Source organism: Conger conger, chromosome 12 (assembly GCF_963514075.1).
Source record: "Conger conger chromosome 12, fConCon1.1, whole genome shotgun sequence".
Taxonomy (NCBI): Eukaryota; Metazoa; Chordata; class Actinopteri; order Anguilliformes; family Congridae; genus Conger; species Conger conger.
In genome coordinates, this window is record NC_083771.1 from 42,568,209 (window position 1) to 42,583,695 (window position 15,487).

General features: G+C 46.3%; 1 protein-coding gene across 1 annotated transcript; it reads right to left on the minus strand.

The window, feature by feature from the left end:
- Positions 1–1,321: 1,321 nt before the first annotated feature.
- On the minus strand, positions 1,322–15,487 carry klhl8 (kelch-like family member 8). The gene is made up of 10 exons (XM_061261901.1): positions 15,408–15,487; positions 13,071–13,290; positions 12,391–12,939; positions 10,956–11,142; positions 10,420–10,563; positions 7,185–7,296; positions 6,684–6,852; positions 5,972–6,131; positions 4,887–5,088; positions 1,322–4,268 (listed from the first exon to the last, which is right to left on the minus strand). Exons 2-10 carry the CDS (start codon positions 13,266–13,268, stop codon positions 4,145–4,147), a joined length of 1,845 nt encoding a protein of 614 aa, XP_061117885.1. The 5' UTR covers positions 13,269–13,290; positions 15,408–15,487; the 3' UTR covers positions 1,322–4,144.

Consider the following 15,487-nt stretch of genomic DNA (forward strand, 5'->3'; position numbering starts at 1 on the left):
CTCCCGTGAAGTGAGGGCCACCATTCTTACAATTGAAGAGGCAGGTCGAATTATTAAATAAATAATTTGCTTGCTTATTAGCTCATCCTCATATCTGCCCTAAGGAAGTAATTGAACACACCCATGAAGCCATTTGTCCCACACATTCTAATTTCTACATGGTGGAGCCGGTTTACAACATTAATAACAATCAACATGGGGACCTGAGTGTCAAATGAAAGTCAAGCAAGTCATTATGAGGCGTAGAATAAACAAGCACAAACACGTTGAGGCCCAGGGTGCACTGGTTTAAATCAGATAACAGAAAAGACCGGCTTGTGCATAAGGTGAATTATGTAGCAAGCTAATTCTAATCGAAATGGAAGGTAGCATTCATCCGCATTCAGACCGTCCTGCAATTGCGTTGAGCACATGAAAACAGAGGTCTCATCAGCAGAAAGTGCGCTTTTACTTCCACTTCCAGCAATATAATCCTCATTAATAGAATGGCCTGAAGTTACATTCCTAATGATTTCTTATATGCATGTTTGTGAAGAATTACACGCCAGTGAGTCGCGTTCTGACTGCTCTTTCTGCGCTTTTGGCTGGTAGGCTACTACCGGTGATGAAACTGCCGAGATTTTGCGAAATGTATGCATGGTTTTAAAACACAACTCTGGTTTTATTGTCGGTCATTTCAATGTATTTGAGCGTTGCATAACAAAAAAAAAGATAATGATCCTGAAATAAGATACGCGTACTCCGCTAGCTGCTTTTTAGGCATTTAAAGTAATTCACAAGATGGACATTTTTGACTTGAAGTAAGTTCAATAATCGGTTTTTCCATGTCGTCGATTGTGACAAAAACACGAATAAAAACGCAGACTAATATCACTTTAATATCACTCGCAAATACGTACTCGGCTAATCTAAACTGGTTTGGCTCTAAATTGAAGTTCCGGGACCCTTTCTCTCCACCGATATGCTGGATCCAGAACCTACGCTGAAGAGAGTGGCTTTCTGCCGCACACGTGCGCTGTGGGAAAAACAGTCAGAAACATGGGCCAAACCAAACCAACTGTGCTCTTTCTTCTTAGTAATGATCCGAACCGTTGGTTTCTACATGGTGAATTGCATGGTATAAAAATGCCCTCAAATAAAGGGTGAGAATGTGGACTTTTGGAAATCATTTGATTACAAATCTAAAATTGTGTAGAGGGCCAAATCAAGAAATCATGCCAAATCATGTCTTTGTCCCAAACATCACTGTAATTTCATAAAAATGTAATTAAGTCTGGGAAATTAAGTTCCTAGCAACACAGGCACTGACAGAAAACAAGTGTGAATTGTACATTGAGAATTTTATTTTTTTAACAATACAAACTAAATGTATGATTTAAGAAACAGTCTGGTAGTAAAAAGGGAAAGTAAAGACAAGTCAAATATTTTTACACCAAAAAGGAAAAAAGAAAAACATTTTCCCTGGGAAATTGATTTACAAGACAATTTAAATGTTAAAGCCTTCTACCACCTTCTTTCGTATCTTTATTCCAATATACCCAAATATTCAAATATAATTTCCATTATAACTGTGATAACACACAGTTTACCCGGCTTACACATGGACAAACTAAAACCAGTGACCAGCGTAGAGCCGGGTCATAGACATTTACGGTCAGAACATGAAACAAGATTCATCTTAATGCTATTAAAGTGTTTCTAGGAGCCTGGGAGACATTTAGAAAAATTATTCAGCCAATGACTCAGATTACAGCATTAGTTCCTCTTTAAATATGTCCGATCACTACCCAGAGAAAAGGGCAGGATGGACAGTAAGGGTTAATGTTTTGCCAATAAACTGCCAACCCCCCCTCCCCATAAATACACACACAGCCACTTCAGAAAACGTCCTGTTCTCAAGCAGCAAACTCCTGTGCTGGGACAGAACAGTGCATCAATATTATACATGTACACATGTGCTGCCATGCACAGGACTGGCACAAAACAGTGCAATTTTCTAAAAAGTCAAGAATTTCCATCACTGTAGAATATGCAAAATATAACTGACACTCACAATCACCTGCAACAGTATTACATAAAGATACTGTTAATTAAACAAACAGGTACAGTACAAAATGTGGGTGATAGGACGTCTCCCTTAAGGACACACGGGTACAAAAATATGTTTTGGTTATGCAAATACAAACCATACACCTATCCGGCACATTTTTCATCCTCTATCAGCCTATATACAGTACAGAACCAAACTCAACTCATAAATACACAATAACATAATATTCAAATTCTTTAGATATTTGCATTCATACCCAATAACGTGAACCCCCCCCAACACATGCACCAGTGATGACTGACAGATAAAACAGCAGCCAGAAGCCCAATGAGCAATTAAAGTGTAGTCACTGTGAAAATATCAATACATCGATAATCAATATCTAATTCACTTCAAACCTTTTTCCCCCCCGAAAGACAAAAATATACTTGACTCTAAGAAAATAGTGCACAATAATCTATTATATAAATGTAAACTATATATCGATATATATATTTAATGAAACTTAAAGAATAACACCTAACATCTTGTATATTGGACTAATTATAGAAAACGGGACAAATCCTGCCTGGTGAAGCATTGTTTCCCTGCAGTCTCCGTTGGCTTTTGGCAGAAAAATGTTTAATGCTTAAGTACATCTAAAAGCGCAGAAACACCGTCAGGATACCGCCCTTGAAAACAAAGAGACAAGAGCCTCACAGCAGCAGCTAAGGCAGGTGAACAACATGTACAGGGTCGTTTCAGTCAGTTCAAGTCTAGCATGTTTGGTACATGTTTCTTGTAGGCCTCCAGTCTTTATGGTCCTGTGGCTACCTAATGTTTGGGAATGATTGTTCACGCGCAAGAACAAACTAGCATACAGTAAGTCAGTGTGTTCCTTTAAAGGACTGACAGTTCCATTGGGCCTACCGCGATCCAGACGTGTGCCTAGTTAGGATTGGCTAGTCTGTCAACCGACTAACCTTACCTAAAGGGTATTTTCTCATATTACAGAAAATGATCTATAGGATCACGGCACTAATCTGTGAGATGATTAAACATCTGCCTTCATTAGGTTCAGCACTGAGGCTCAGACCTCAGTCCAGGGCTGGCAAACTCTGTTCCTGCAGACCTACCTTCCCCCCGTGGGTTCATTCCAAGCAAAATTTGGCACACCGGATTCTACCAATGAGCCGCTTGACAACATCTCTAGCTGTTGAGCAAGGTGCGCTTTGTTAGTGTTGGAGTGAACACCGACAGGGTGGTAGATCTCCAAGGACAACGTTGAGCAGCCCTGCCTAAGTACAAGTATAGATCTGTCTGACTGCGTTTTGTCAGAAGTGACTCCTTACACTCCGACATCAAAAAAGACTCCCTCTCCACAGTAGCTTTTAAATGAAACAGTTCTTAAAGCCAGCAAACAGGCCACAACATCAACTGATTCACAACAACAAACAATCGTTCAAGAGTAGACATTAGGTGGGAATGTGGTATATTTTCTGAATTGTCCTCCGTCAAACTTCGTCCCAAGTAGGGCACAGGTTACTGCAAGCAGCACTAAAACTCATTTGATTTATACAACGTGGCCCTGTCTGTGCATGTGTACGTGTTTGTGTGCGAGTGTGTGTTTATGTGATTGAATCGTGGATGAGTGTGTGTGTGTGTGCATGTGAGTGAGTGTGTGAGTGTGTGTGTTTGTGTGTTTATGTGAGTGAATCGTGGGTGAGTGAGTGTGTGTGAGTGAGAGTGTGTGAGTGAGAGTGTGTGTGAGTGAGTGAGTGAGTGAGTGAGTGAGTGAGTGAGTGAGTGAGTGAGTGAGTGAGTGTGTGTGTGTGTGTGTGTGTGTGTGTGTGTGTGTGTGTGAGTGAGTGAGTGAGTGAGTGAGTGAGTGAGTGAGAGTGAGTGAGTGAGTGAGTGTGTGAGTGTGTGTGAGTGAGTGAGTGAGTGAGTGAGTGAGTGAGTGAGTGAGTGAGTGAGTGAGTGAGTGAGTGAGTGAGTGTGAGTGAGAGTGAGTGAGAGTGTGTGTGTGTGTGTGTGTGTGTGTGTGTGTGTGTGTGTGTGTGTGAGTGTGTGAGTGTGTGTTTGGTCGCGGCCTGGGCAGCCCCGCTCCTGGGATCACATGCAGTCCACCACGTTGCTGGAGCCCTGGCCCACGTCCCTGATCTGGCCGATGTGGGAGGCGCAGACGGCCACCCCGGCCCCCGCCCGGCAGTGTGACACCGACCCCACCAGCTCCCACCTGCGGAGAGGCCACACCCGTTAGGAACAGGCATACCGTCACAGCCAGAACAAACCTAGCCAATCCATACCTGCAGTCTTAACACCTGTACATGGCAACAATATGGACAACATGATACCGGAGATGCCTACAACCAACATCATGTTATCCAGTCTACCTACAACCAACATCATGTTATCCAGTCTACCTACAACCAACATCATGTTATCCAGTCTACCTACAACCAACACATGTTATCCAGTCTACCTACAACCAACACATCATGTTATCCAGTCTACCTACAACCAACATCATGTTATCCAGTCTTAACCCTCTCAGTCCCAAGTCCAATACGAAGTGGTTCCACCCAAAACCCAAGGGCTGTACACTTTCGTTGAGAATTGTGAGAAAGCTGAGAAACTTATGTAGGGTTTTACTAGGGGCTCAAAAACAATAGTACAGCAGTCATTCTGATCAGTTGAAAAGGTATACGGTGGAGAGTACCTTTGGATTTTACAGCAGTTATGCTTGAGCGTCATATGGACTGAAAGGGAGAATTCACACTGTAACAGTAGGAATTTATTCACTTGGTCATGAAGTAGTGGTGACCTCCCCTACCCCCATCGCCCCCGGCCCTACCGGTTCATGCGCGGGTCGAAGGCCTCCACCGTGTTCAGGTAGATGTTGCCGTTGTGACCGCCCACCGCAAACACGCGGCCCATGACGGTGGCCACGCCCACGCCCCCTCTGGGCGTGGTCAGCTCCGACATGTAGTCCCAGCGGTGTGAGCGCGGGTCGAAGCGCTCCACGGAGCTCAGGGGGGAGTTGTCGTCGAAGCCCCCTGAGGTACGAGAGGAAACAGCACGGAGAAGATGAGAAATGCTGGAAGGAACTGGCCGGAAAAAACCCCCGTCGGATCCTGCTTCCCCAGATGTGACCATCCTCACAGCACAGACTTTAGCAGGGCAGAGGATGCCACCTCTCAAAAAGCATCTCATCAAAAGCATTCAGAGCATGACAAGCTTAAGACAGTAGGACATGGTGTGTGCTCATAGACTCTGAAGGCAATGATACAACTTGATGAGATGCCCTAAGACAAAGCCTATTGAAAATTATGCAGTTTTGTGTGTGTAAAACGCTGGCCTAGACTCGACGTGTTCCGAACACAACACAGGGAATCGGTAAACGTCCGTACAATGGTAGTTTTTCTTCTGAGGAATGTGGTTTATGGTTATGGTTGCTTATTGACTATCTGACTGTGAATTGGTCCAATAATTATAGAAAAAAACAACAATAACTGCACAACGTCCCTGTGTTCGGAAGACCATGTTAGCTCACGATAGTCTGAACACCGCCGTATAAGCCTGCCCGGTTCGTAGTCTCTCGTGAGCAACAGCTTCCCCACCACAATGCCACCGTAGAGCACAATTACTCTGTCACAGTATGCTGAAATGGATCACGTACGTGACTCGTACCAAAGTTTTAACATTTGGAAAAATATGCCAACTCATGCAATCCTGCCTTTAGGCAACCTTAAATGACACCTTCCGTAAGAGCAATAGATACCAAACGAGTTTACAGCCACCAATCACCCGAACACATTTCATAGAACCGTAAAAAGGCAGCAATCATGTGATCCCACTGCTACGCTCGAACAGCGGCCCGGAGCAGCGGAGCCGGGCGAACATTGACCCGAGCGCGGGCCCCTGAGGCACGCCGCTCACCCACGACGTAGAGGCAGCCGTTGAGCTCGCTGACGCCGTTGCCGGCCCGTCTCTGGCCCATCTCCTTCACGTCGCTCCACTTGTTCAGGTGGGGGTCGAACCGCTCCACGCTGGAGAGGGACGCGATGCCGTCGTTGCCCCCGACCGCGTACACGTGGCTCTGACCGGACAGGACGCAACAAACACCGTCAGACGCCATCTCTATATACAGCGGGAACATCAACCGCATTCATCTCCGCCCCAAGTACTGCAGGCTATGCGTTTCAGATGTTCACTCCCAGTGATGTTCGAATACGTACGATATCATGAATCTATATAATTATCATGATTATACTCATCTATTTGCTATATTTACACACATCTAGTATGTACTGCCTACATTACATAACACATCATTTAGAGGCCTAATTCACAAAAGAAGACGAGTTTACATAAAGACATACAGCCATGTGAATCCAGTTAAATTCCACAGCCACAAATAAGAAAGTGCCATAACACTGCCAAGCTCAATGGATAAATAATGAAAAATCTACAACAATACAATGATATGAAATAGTTCATCTTTACACAGGAAAAGCAAAAAAAAATGCATAGACAATAGATAATTCAAAAACGCACAATTTGCTGCCTAGAATTATTTCCATTTGAAATCTGCATGCATCCTAGTAGCAATGGAAGCGTATAGCCCCACGACCCGTGACACCGTACATACCCCCAGGGCCACAGACCCGACCCCCCCGCGAGGCGTGTTCATGGGGGCCACGGCGCTCCAGCGGTCGGACTCGATGTCGTATCTCTCCACGTCGTTGAAGCAGGAGTTATCGTCCAGGCCCCCGATAGCGTATATGGGGCCTCCCAGGGCAGCGAGGGCGATGCCCCTCCTGCAGAGAGAACACACAGCAGTGACAGTCGCAGTGTAGCACACTTACAGGCACATTTAAATCAACTACAGGGAACGGAAGCACATAACGTTTCCATGAACGCTATCTGTTGATGTACCTAAGGTTTAAAACTGTGTGGCTTATATTCATTTTTGGTAGGTGTTGCCTCAATGAGGCTTTGAACATCCCTTTCCAAAATTATTAATTTTCTTAAAACCTATTCATTAAAACGGGTAATTAGAGTGAAAGAAAGCCAAAGATTATTATTATTCTTATGATAAATACTTATAGGAAAAGGTCATTTTTAAAATTGAAATAAGATTGCGGCCTACCTTTTAGTGTTCATGGACGCTTTCATCATCCATTTATTAGTGAGAGGGTCAAACATCTCCATGTTCCCCAAGTGTTCACTCCCATCGTGACCTCCAACTGCATAGACTTTCCCTACGGAAGGAGCACTCCAGGTCAGACTCCAGGAACCATTAACATTACATTCCATTCCATTCCATTATAGTCATTTAGCAGATGCTATTATCCAGAGCGATGTACAATGAAGTGCATAACCATAACCAGGGAAAAAGTGCACTGAAAGCCCTAGAGGAAAGTACGGTTCCATGTCCTAGAGCGATAACATACCGTAGATACTCAAACCCTTGTAGAATAATCAGAACTGTCCAAGTAGCAATATACATATTTAAAGCAATACCAGAGTTGGCAGCTAGAACACCCTGAATAATAAACTAATAGTAAACTAACCAGATCTCATCCATTCATTTGCATCGCCAACTGAATTAACTAGTTAGAGCTACAATGCAAAATGAATAAATAACTGTGTAGGGAAACCTTAAAAAAAAAGCAAGTGGGAAATAACATACGATCCTGCTTCCACCTCCTCATTCTCCGGGGCTGCCAGTAGCCACTGTTCAGCTAAACGGGTATGAGGCCGTTAGGAGAGTGGACATGAGGGCACAAGATAGATTACTGCATGTATATAGCGCTTTTCTGGACACTCAAAACGCATTACAAACTCGCCTCAACCACCTCCTAACTCACCTAAGCTTGGTCTAAACGTTATGAGCCACAAAGGTAAGCAAGTCATGTTTGAGGTCGTAACAAGCACCCATTGCGTGTTACTCAAGGCTGCCATTTTGTACCAGAACGCCCACCACCCACCTGCTGAGGTGGAGAGGGAGAGAAAAATGTATTTGCCAATTGAATCGGGAGCAGGCCGAAAGAGCCAGGTTGAGTCAGGACCTCGAACTGACAGGCCTCACTTCCAGCAGCGACGTAGTTTTCCCAGGAAGGCTCCTATCGAAGTGCAAACCAAGTCCACACCCAATTAGCTTCAGCCGTTTGGCAGGAGCAGGTTACATGATGGTCTGGCAGTTGGAGCTGGATATGCCCCATTTTACATTTCTCAGACTTCAAACAAAGGTCAGGACTCATCCAGAACCTGTCTAATGTACACTGCAGCACCATCTCGACGCATTATGAAATGCATGATGACCGAATGCGACAGAAATAACACTGAGGGCAGCTTTTCCCAAAGTGTGTCAGCTCCCACATCCGTATCGAATGACACTTATTTCTGCTATTCTGTATTTATTCACTCCTCGCGATGATGTAGAACCCTAGTTATTTCAGGGTACGTTCAGCAGCATTGCAATTAAATATAATTGGCCATAAAGAGCAAGTGGAGGATACCGCACTCGCTTGAATTGACCGCAGTTAAAGTCTGTTTGGGAAAAGGATTTCCAGGTTGGTCAGGTGCCAGATCAAAGTTTCTTCCAGTAATGTGACCGAACACAAGGCAATGACCTCTCCCTGGTGTGGTGTTATTTCTGGAAGGGGGTTCACACAAGGGTGTGGAGACATGACCACCCTGATTTCTGCTTCCTCGTTAATGGAAAGTTAACCATGTTGGCAAGTTAAATATGTTGGATTAAATAGGAAAGTAAACATCAGAAATAGAGACGCAGTAAACCGTTGCATAACCAAAAGGTGGGGAGGTGGACACATCCACTTTGTTACTACTTTGATGGTTCAGTATGGGGCGCATACACAATCAATCACACATAGCAGGAGGTCCGGCAGTCCCAGCATGCACCAGGAGCACAAGTACAGGTCTACCGGTTATGTACTGCCGTCATGCAAGTACATAACCTGTTGGCACCTGGCAGTCAATCCCAGTAAGAAATAGACATTGACATTTCAATGAGCAGGTCAGATAATCCGGTCCCTTATGTGGGAGGTGGTTATGCTGGGGTTAACTGCATTCGATTCATTCATACATTTGTTTAAAACTAGTAGGTGCTATTTTTTGTCTTCCAATTACAAGCTTCTCATTTTCCAGGTTTTTAAGAGTTACGACCAGGTGAGTACGATGTTGAGAACTGTAAGTGTAATCTCATGAGACCCTGTGACAGGCTCATGAAAGACACTAACACACCAGACACACCTAGCATTACCTAGCTGCTCCTGCTCCACACCATGCTTCCCTGCGATAGGAGCTGAAAAGACGAGGTATAAATGGGTATAAACGTAGTGTATTGACTGCTGAGGGTTCAGCTAAAAGGAATGGATCTTTCCCTGACAGCACATTAAATCAAATTCTTGGGAGAAAGCAGTCTGCCCACATCTTTGGCAGGCGGCAGCATGACCACAAAGTGAACTGTTATTACACTGGAATTTCTTTACAACAGTGTTTGTGTGGAGGCAAAGGTCATTTCTCCCCTCCCGTAAACAACACTGCCATCAGCTGAACCAGACGCAACCATATACTCAATTCAAGCTGTATCTCTTGTTTTGTGCATTTTCTGTGGATCCCAAAACCTTTCCAGGAGTCCAACCATCCTGCAGGTTTTCAACCCTAATATGGCAACCCTGATTCTAGTAATGGGCAGCACAATGAGATCTACAGTGGTGTGTTTTATTGGGGTTGGAGTGAAAACCTGCAGAACAGTAAAGCTCCAGGAACAGGGTTGGGAACCACTGATCTAAAAGAACACACACACAACACAGCTATTCTACAAACAATGCACGTTGCTTAATCGAACAGCAGAAAAAAAAGACACCATTTTGAAAGCACTCGCGTGCCAGTGGACCCAGGGTGGGCGTGTGGAATGCTGCCTGCCAGCCAGCGTTTGCCCACTGTGCTCCGCCCCTCCCTCTCTCCCTGCTACACTCACCCCTTCTCTCTGTCCCTGCTACACTCATCCTCTCACCCCTCCCTCTCTCCCTGCTACACTCACCCCCTCCCTCTCTCCCTGCTTCTCTAGTCAAATGTACTTATTTACAGTTACTTAGCCAACGCTTTTCATCCAAAGTGACTTACAGTTGATTAGACTAAGCAGAAGACAAAACTTGAATCACCAACCATCCAGGTCCAAGTTGTGTACCCAAGCCAATAGGCTACAAGGCTCACACTTTCGACCCTACACTCATCCTCTCCCCCTCTCCCTGCTACGCTCATCCTCTCCCCCTCTCCCTGCAACACTCATCCTCTCCCCCTCTCCCTGCTACACTCATCCCCTCCCCCTCTCCTCCCCGTCGCTCCCCGGTTCTCACCTCCCACAGAGATGACTCCCACATGTCGGCGGCGGCTGTTCATCTCGGGGCCGAAGAACCAGCTGTTCTTGGTGATGGAGTAGCACTCGATGCTGCGGAAGGGGTCCCCAGACCCGCCGCGCCCGCCCACGCAGAACAGCACGCCTGGGGATCGCCCGACAGACGCGTCAATCACGCAGAAGACCCGCTGCGAAAACCCCCACCCACTCCGCACTGCGTTAAGATCCTGCCCCAGGCCGAAAACCAGGCCACTTTTAATCCACACTCATCGTATAAATGTAAAATACTGTGTATGCGCAGGGCTTCAAGACACATCCCATTCCCCGCTTCAATGGATAATTGCATCACTAAAGGCAATATTAACTTTACACGAAGAGAAAACGGAACTTTTGGAATATTTACTCTATGAAATTAGGACTTAATGGCACACATAATGCTTAAATTGTACGGTAAATGATTTAATACCAACACAAACGGATTGAGGCTTCACACAGCAGTTCACACAGTAAGCTCCTGAGAGCAGCGGTGCCTCTCACCGGCGGTGTACTTCCGGGGCGTGGTGCGGATGGAGTACTGGAAGTCTGGCACCTCCTTGTTGCTCAGGTGCAGGTGGTAGTTCCGTGCCTCGTCCAGCAGGTCTCTGCAGCTCAGGCTGCTCTTAATCATCTCCTCTTTGGCCACCGTCCCTGTGAGGAAGTCCACCGGCAGCAGGGGCAGACGTACCTGAACGAGGGACAGACACATGAACGCAGGAGCGTGCGTGCGCACACTCACACACTCACACACACACTCACGATGCACAGCAGACACACATGCATGAAAACACACACATGCATGCACAAACACGTGCATAGTCACAGACACGCACACACATACACATGCAAACACACACAGTCACGTGCATACACACACACACACACACACACGCAAACAAATGCATGCACACACACAGACACGCATACAAACACACACATGCATGCACACACACACGTGCATAGTCAGACACAGCAAAAAACTTGCTTCATGAGAAAGATATTTAAAGCAGCAAATAACTACATTTAAAAAATTCCAGCTACATGCAAGTATCTCAATTAAATTGGGTTACAAACATTACAGGCCAATGTACAGACATTAAGGTGTTGTCACACGAAGCAGCTAAGTTGCAGCTGAGTTGGTCATAGATTGCTTCGTGTAACATTGCCTGCAATTTCTGTGCAACTTGGTTGCAACAAGTTGGGAGCAGTTCCAACTTTCATGCAACCGACTGCATGCAATAACCAATCAGAAGTGAGATATTGATCACACGCGAACGCTACGATGACGCTACTAGCTAGCTAAATTATAAACAATAACTGGCTAAACGAACTGGCTAACTATATACGCTAGTAACGTTAACGCAACGAAATGGCTCAACTAAATAAAGCACCAGTTCTCCTGCCTGTTGAGGAGCCGGCTGCGCAACCAGAAGTGCTTTTTTTGGCGTTTGACAGTTTCCTCCTCCAACACGATCTTAAGGTGGTACAATAAAATGAACGCACATAAGGCTTTGCGTTTGCTTGTTGGTAGTATTGTAGACATCGCGAAAATAAATAAATATAACGTCAAGAGAAAACAAATAACGTTAGCAAAATTTTGCGATCAAGACCTGATATTTGTATCTAACGGAATAAACGGATCCAGCTTAATATCGAACGCTCCATACATACTTGAGTCTGATTGGTCGTTGCGTGCAATTTAAATTGATTAAATTGCCCCATGTAACAGTTGCTGCAACCAAAGTTCCGTGGAAATTGCATCGTGCAACAACACCTTTAGGCAGACGCTCTTATCCAGAGCCACGCACAACAAAGTGCAATAAAAAAAAAAAACCCATATCCTGCGGAGAGTTTAGGAGCTCCCCTGCAGAAAGCGTGGAACAGTCGGGCGACCCCAGCGGCCCGGTACCTCTGCGGGTACCCCCCCGGAGCTCACCTGGGACACGACGCGGTGCAGCCAGGCGGCGTGGTGCTGCGGGTTGGCCTTCAGCCACTTGACGGCGGCGCCGTACACCTGCGCCTCGGACAGGATGTTGAGGTCGGCGGACGACAGCAGAGTGCACAGGTGCTGCGGCGACACGCAGGGGAAGTCGTCGCACTCCACCACCTCGCGGAAGTGCTCGCAGGCGTAGCGGTCGGCCATGTCCATCAGGTCCACGCGGTTGTGGCTCTCGGCGAAGGTGCGCACCGCCAGGCAGTTGGAGGGGTGGAAGTGCGCCTTCATGTACTCGCAGCAGGCCCGCGCCACCAGCTCCACCTGCAGGATGCAGGCGGCGTAGAGCAGCGGCTGCACGTTGTCCACCGTCAGCGTCAGCCGCGACGAGTACGCGAAGCTCACCAGGTCGCGGATGGCGTCGCCGTCGAAGTCGCGGATCTCGATCAGCTCCTGCTTGGCCTCAGACATCTCCGACAGGAACATGGCCCGGAAGTAGGGGATCACGCACGCCAGCACCAGCTTGTGGCATGGTATCAGCCGACTCCCGACCTGGGGAGGAGAGGGAAGGAGAGGGAGAGCGAGAGAGAGGGGGGAGATTTACGAACTGAAGCCCTGCCCGTGTTCGCTCCGTCTGCGTTACGCCCCTCCCCCCCCCCCCCCAGCCCCCCGGGGGAGCCCACCTTCAGCGTGACGTCGCACAGCTCGCCCGCCTCGTAGAACTGCCGCAGCGAATTGTGGAACTCCTTCCAGGCCTCGTGGGCCTCGAAAACAAAGGAGCCGTCGGCCTCGCCCTCGCTCTCCGAGGGCCGGGGCTGGGGCTGCTTCTCCCGGGGCTTGTGCTGCCTGGCGTGCTCCGGCACCATGTCGCCCGGGGCCATTCCCGCTCACAGACGCTGGAACCTGCGGGAGAGAGGGGGGGGGGGGGGCCGTGATGAGAACCCGTCCGCCGCGAGAGGCCGGAGAGCGAGCCGTCACCCGTCGAACAAACTCCGCCGAAAACTAAGCGAGGGGTCGTGTTTATAGCCATCCAGTCCGAAGGACGTGTTGGTGGGGAGGGGAGAGTAATGACGTCATTACTCAGGACTGACAACTGCAAGGAGCCCATTTGACGTTTGCCAACATGGTATGGCACAGCATGAAAACAAGGCCCATACAATGGAAAGTACAAGCCGGCTCTCTGAATGGACTCAATGTGATCCGGGCCCTTCATTAGCATTCTCCTCAGCCTCGTAGGCAGAATCCATACATTTCATATTCCACACTGTCAAAGACCCTTTATTTTCATGCCAATATTTTGCAATTCGCTACAGTGCTTTGTTTTGTTTTTTTTGTTTTTTTTCCTTTTATGCAGAAAATTAGTCAAAAGTAAAAATACCACGCTATTTGAAGTAGTGAAGACAAAACTATTCATTGTGTTAGGTGAACAACAGCCAAAAGACAAAGCCAGCACCTTAATTTAGGCTTGCCGAAATATAAACCAACATTAAATCAATAGAAGATTTTTCCTAGTCATGCAAATGTTACAGTCTTGGTGTAATAAAGGATACTTTTTTATGTTAATGCAAAATTTACTGTGCATAGCACATCCGGCCAGGTACATACAGCCAGAAAGTAATTAAAATTCAAACTGCCTACAGTCTGTGTTTAACTGCCTTTTGAGGTTGTGTAAAGGACAAGTGCCAGGCCTTCCCAACACCCCCCCACCAGAGTATCAGGGACCGCAGCATGAATGTCATGCCGCATTAGCGATCAAGAGATGTACCGCTGGCTGGTGCGTGGCCATGGCAACCTATTTTTGTTATGCCTAATTGCTTTATCCAATACCCCCAAGGGTAGAACAATCATATCATCAGCTTTCAGTGACATGGCACCCGTGTACTGTAACCACCACGGCACTGGATTAATACGCGTTTGCAACACAAACGTGCCGAGACAGAAATGTAGCTGTTCTCCCAGTACTACACTTCCAATTTTACATTTGAATAGGCTCGTCTGTTTAACAGTTGCTCATAAACTACATGTTTATAATAGCGTAATTCTGCACCCCATTTTGCTTAATTTCATGGCAATTTTCATTGAATGGCAATTCCAATAAGGAAAACAATATTGGCAATTGCATCATCATGTTATTCATGTATTAAATATAGAAGGAACGTGAACGCTAGTCTAACTACGAAGCTTGCCATAAAGACCCCCCCCCCCACCACCACCACCACCACCACACTCCCACAATATTTTAATATTTGATTAAAGCGACGTTATCATGCAATGCTGATGACAGTGCTAATAAACGCAACTGAACTGTCATAACAACATCATGAAATTTCAGACCGGCCATTCACTAATGAACCCAAAGGTAGTTTGCACGACAGACTGATCCTTTAAGAGTTAGCATTAGCTAACTTCAATAAGCTGGCTCAGTGTCAACATCAGCATTAGCGCCAGCTAGAGGCCATAACGTTAATGCATGTGTTGGCTAACTAGCCTCTCTGAAACCTAGTGCGACGATAATTCGACACGCAAATTAGCCAATTTTCGTCTGTTTTCAGTTTGGTTTTCTCTACAGTTTGCTACTTGACTCCAGCAAACATGGAACTTACAGTTGATTACCAAAAACAAATGTTAGCATAGCTTGCTACATCTGGTTAGCTAACTCAGTGGCAGAAAACCTTTCGAATCAGAAATTCTGGATTCACCATATGCTACAGCTAATACGACACATTTCTTGCGTGCTACCTGCATGTTTTCTGCGTATTGACCAAATCCTGACAGCACAAAACTTGTATCGCAAGTTAGCGAACGACGGACGTCTCCCCAGTCCAAACTTCATTCAGCAAAACGGTAGCGTAGCGCTAGCTAAGTTACATAGCAACTCAGAAAAGCTAAAGGAAGCGGATTCATAACAGTGGTCTCACTTAGCTCAACATTTCACAGATTCTTACTGAATTTAGGTCAGTTGGAGAACTGAGATGAATTAACGTTACACTACTATACAATAAATCAATGCACTAAATTACCTCATTGTTTTAAAGGTTCCAATCCCGCTACTCCTTCCATTCCAGTTGTGCCTGCACAAAAATAACTAATTGCGTCACCA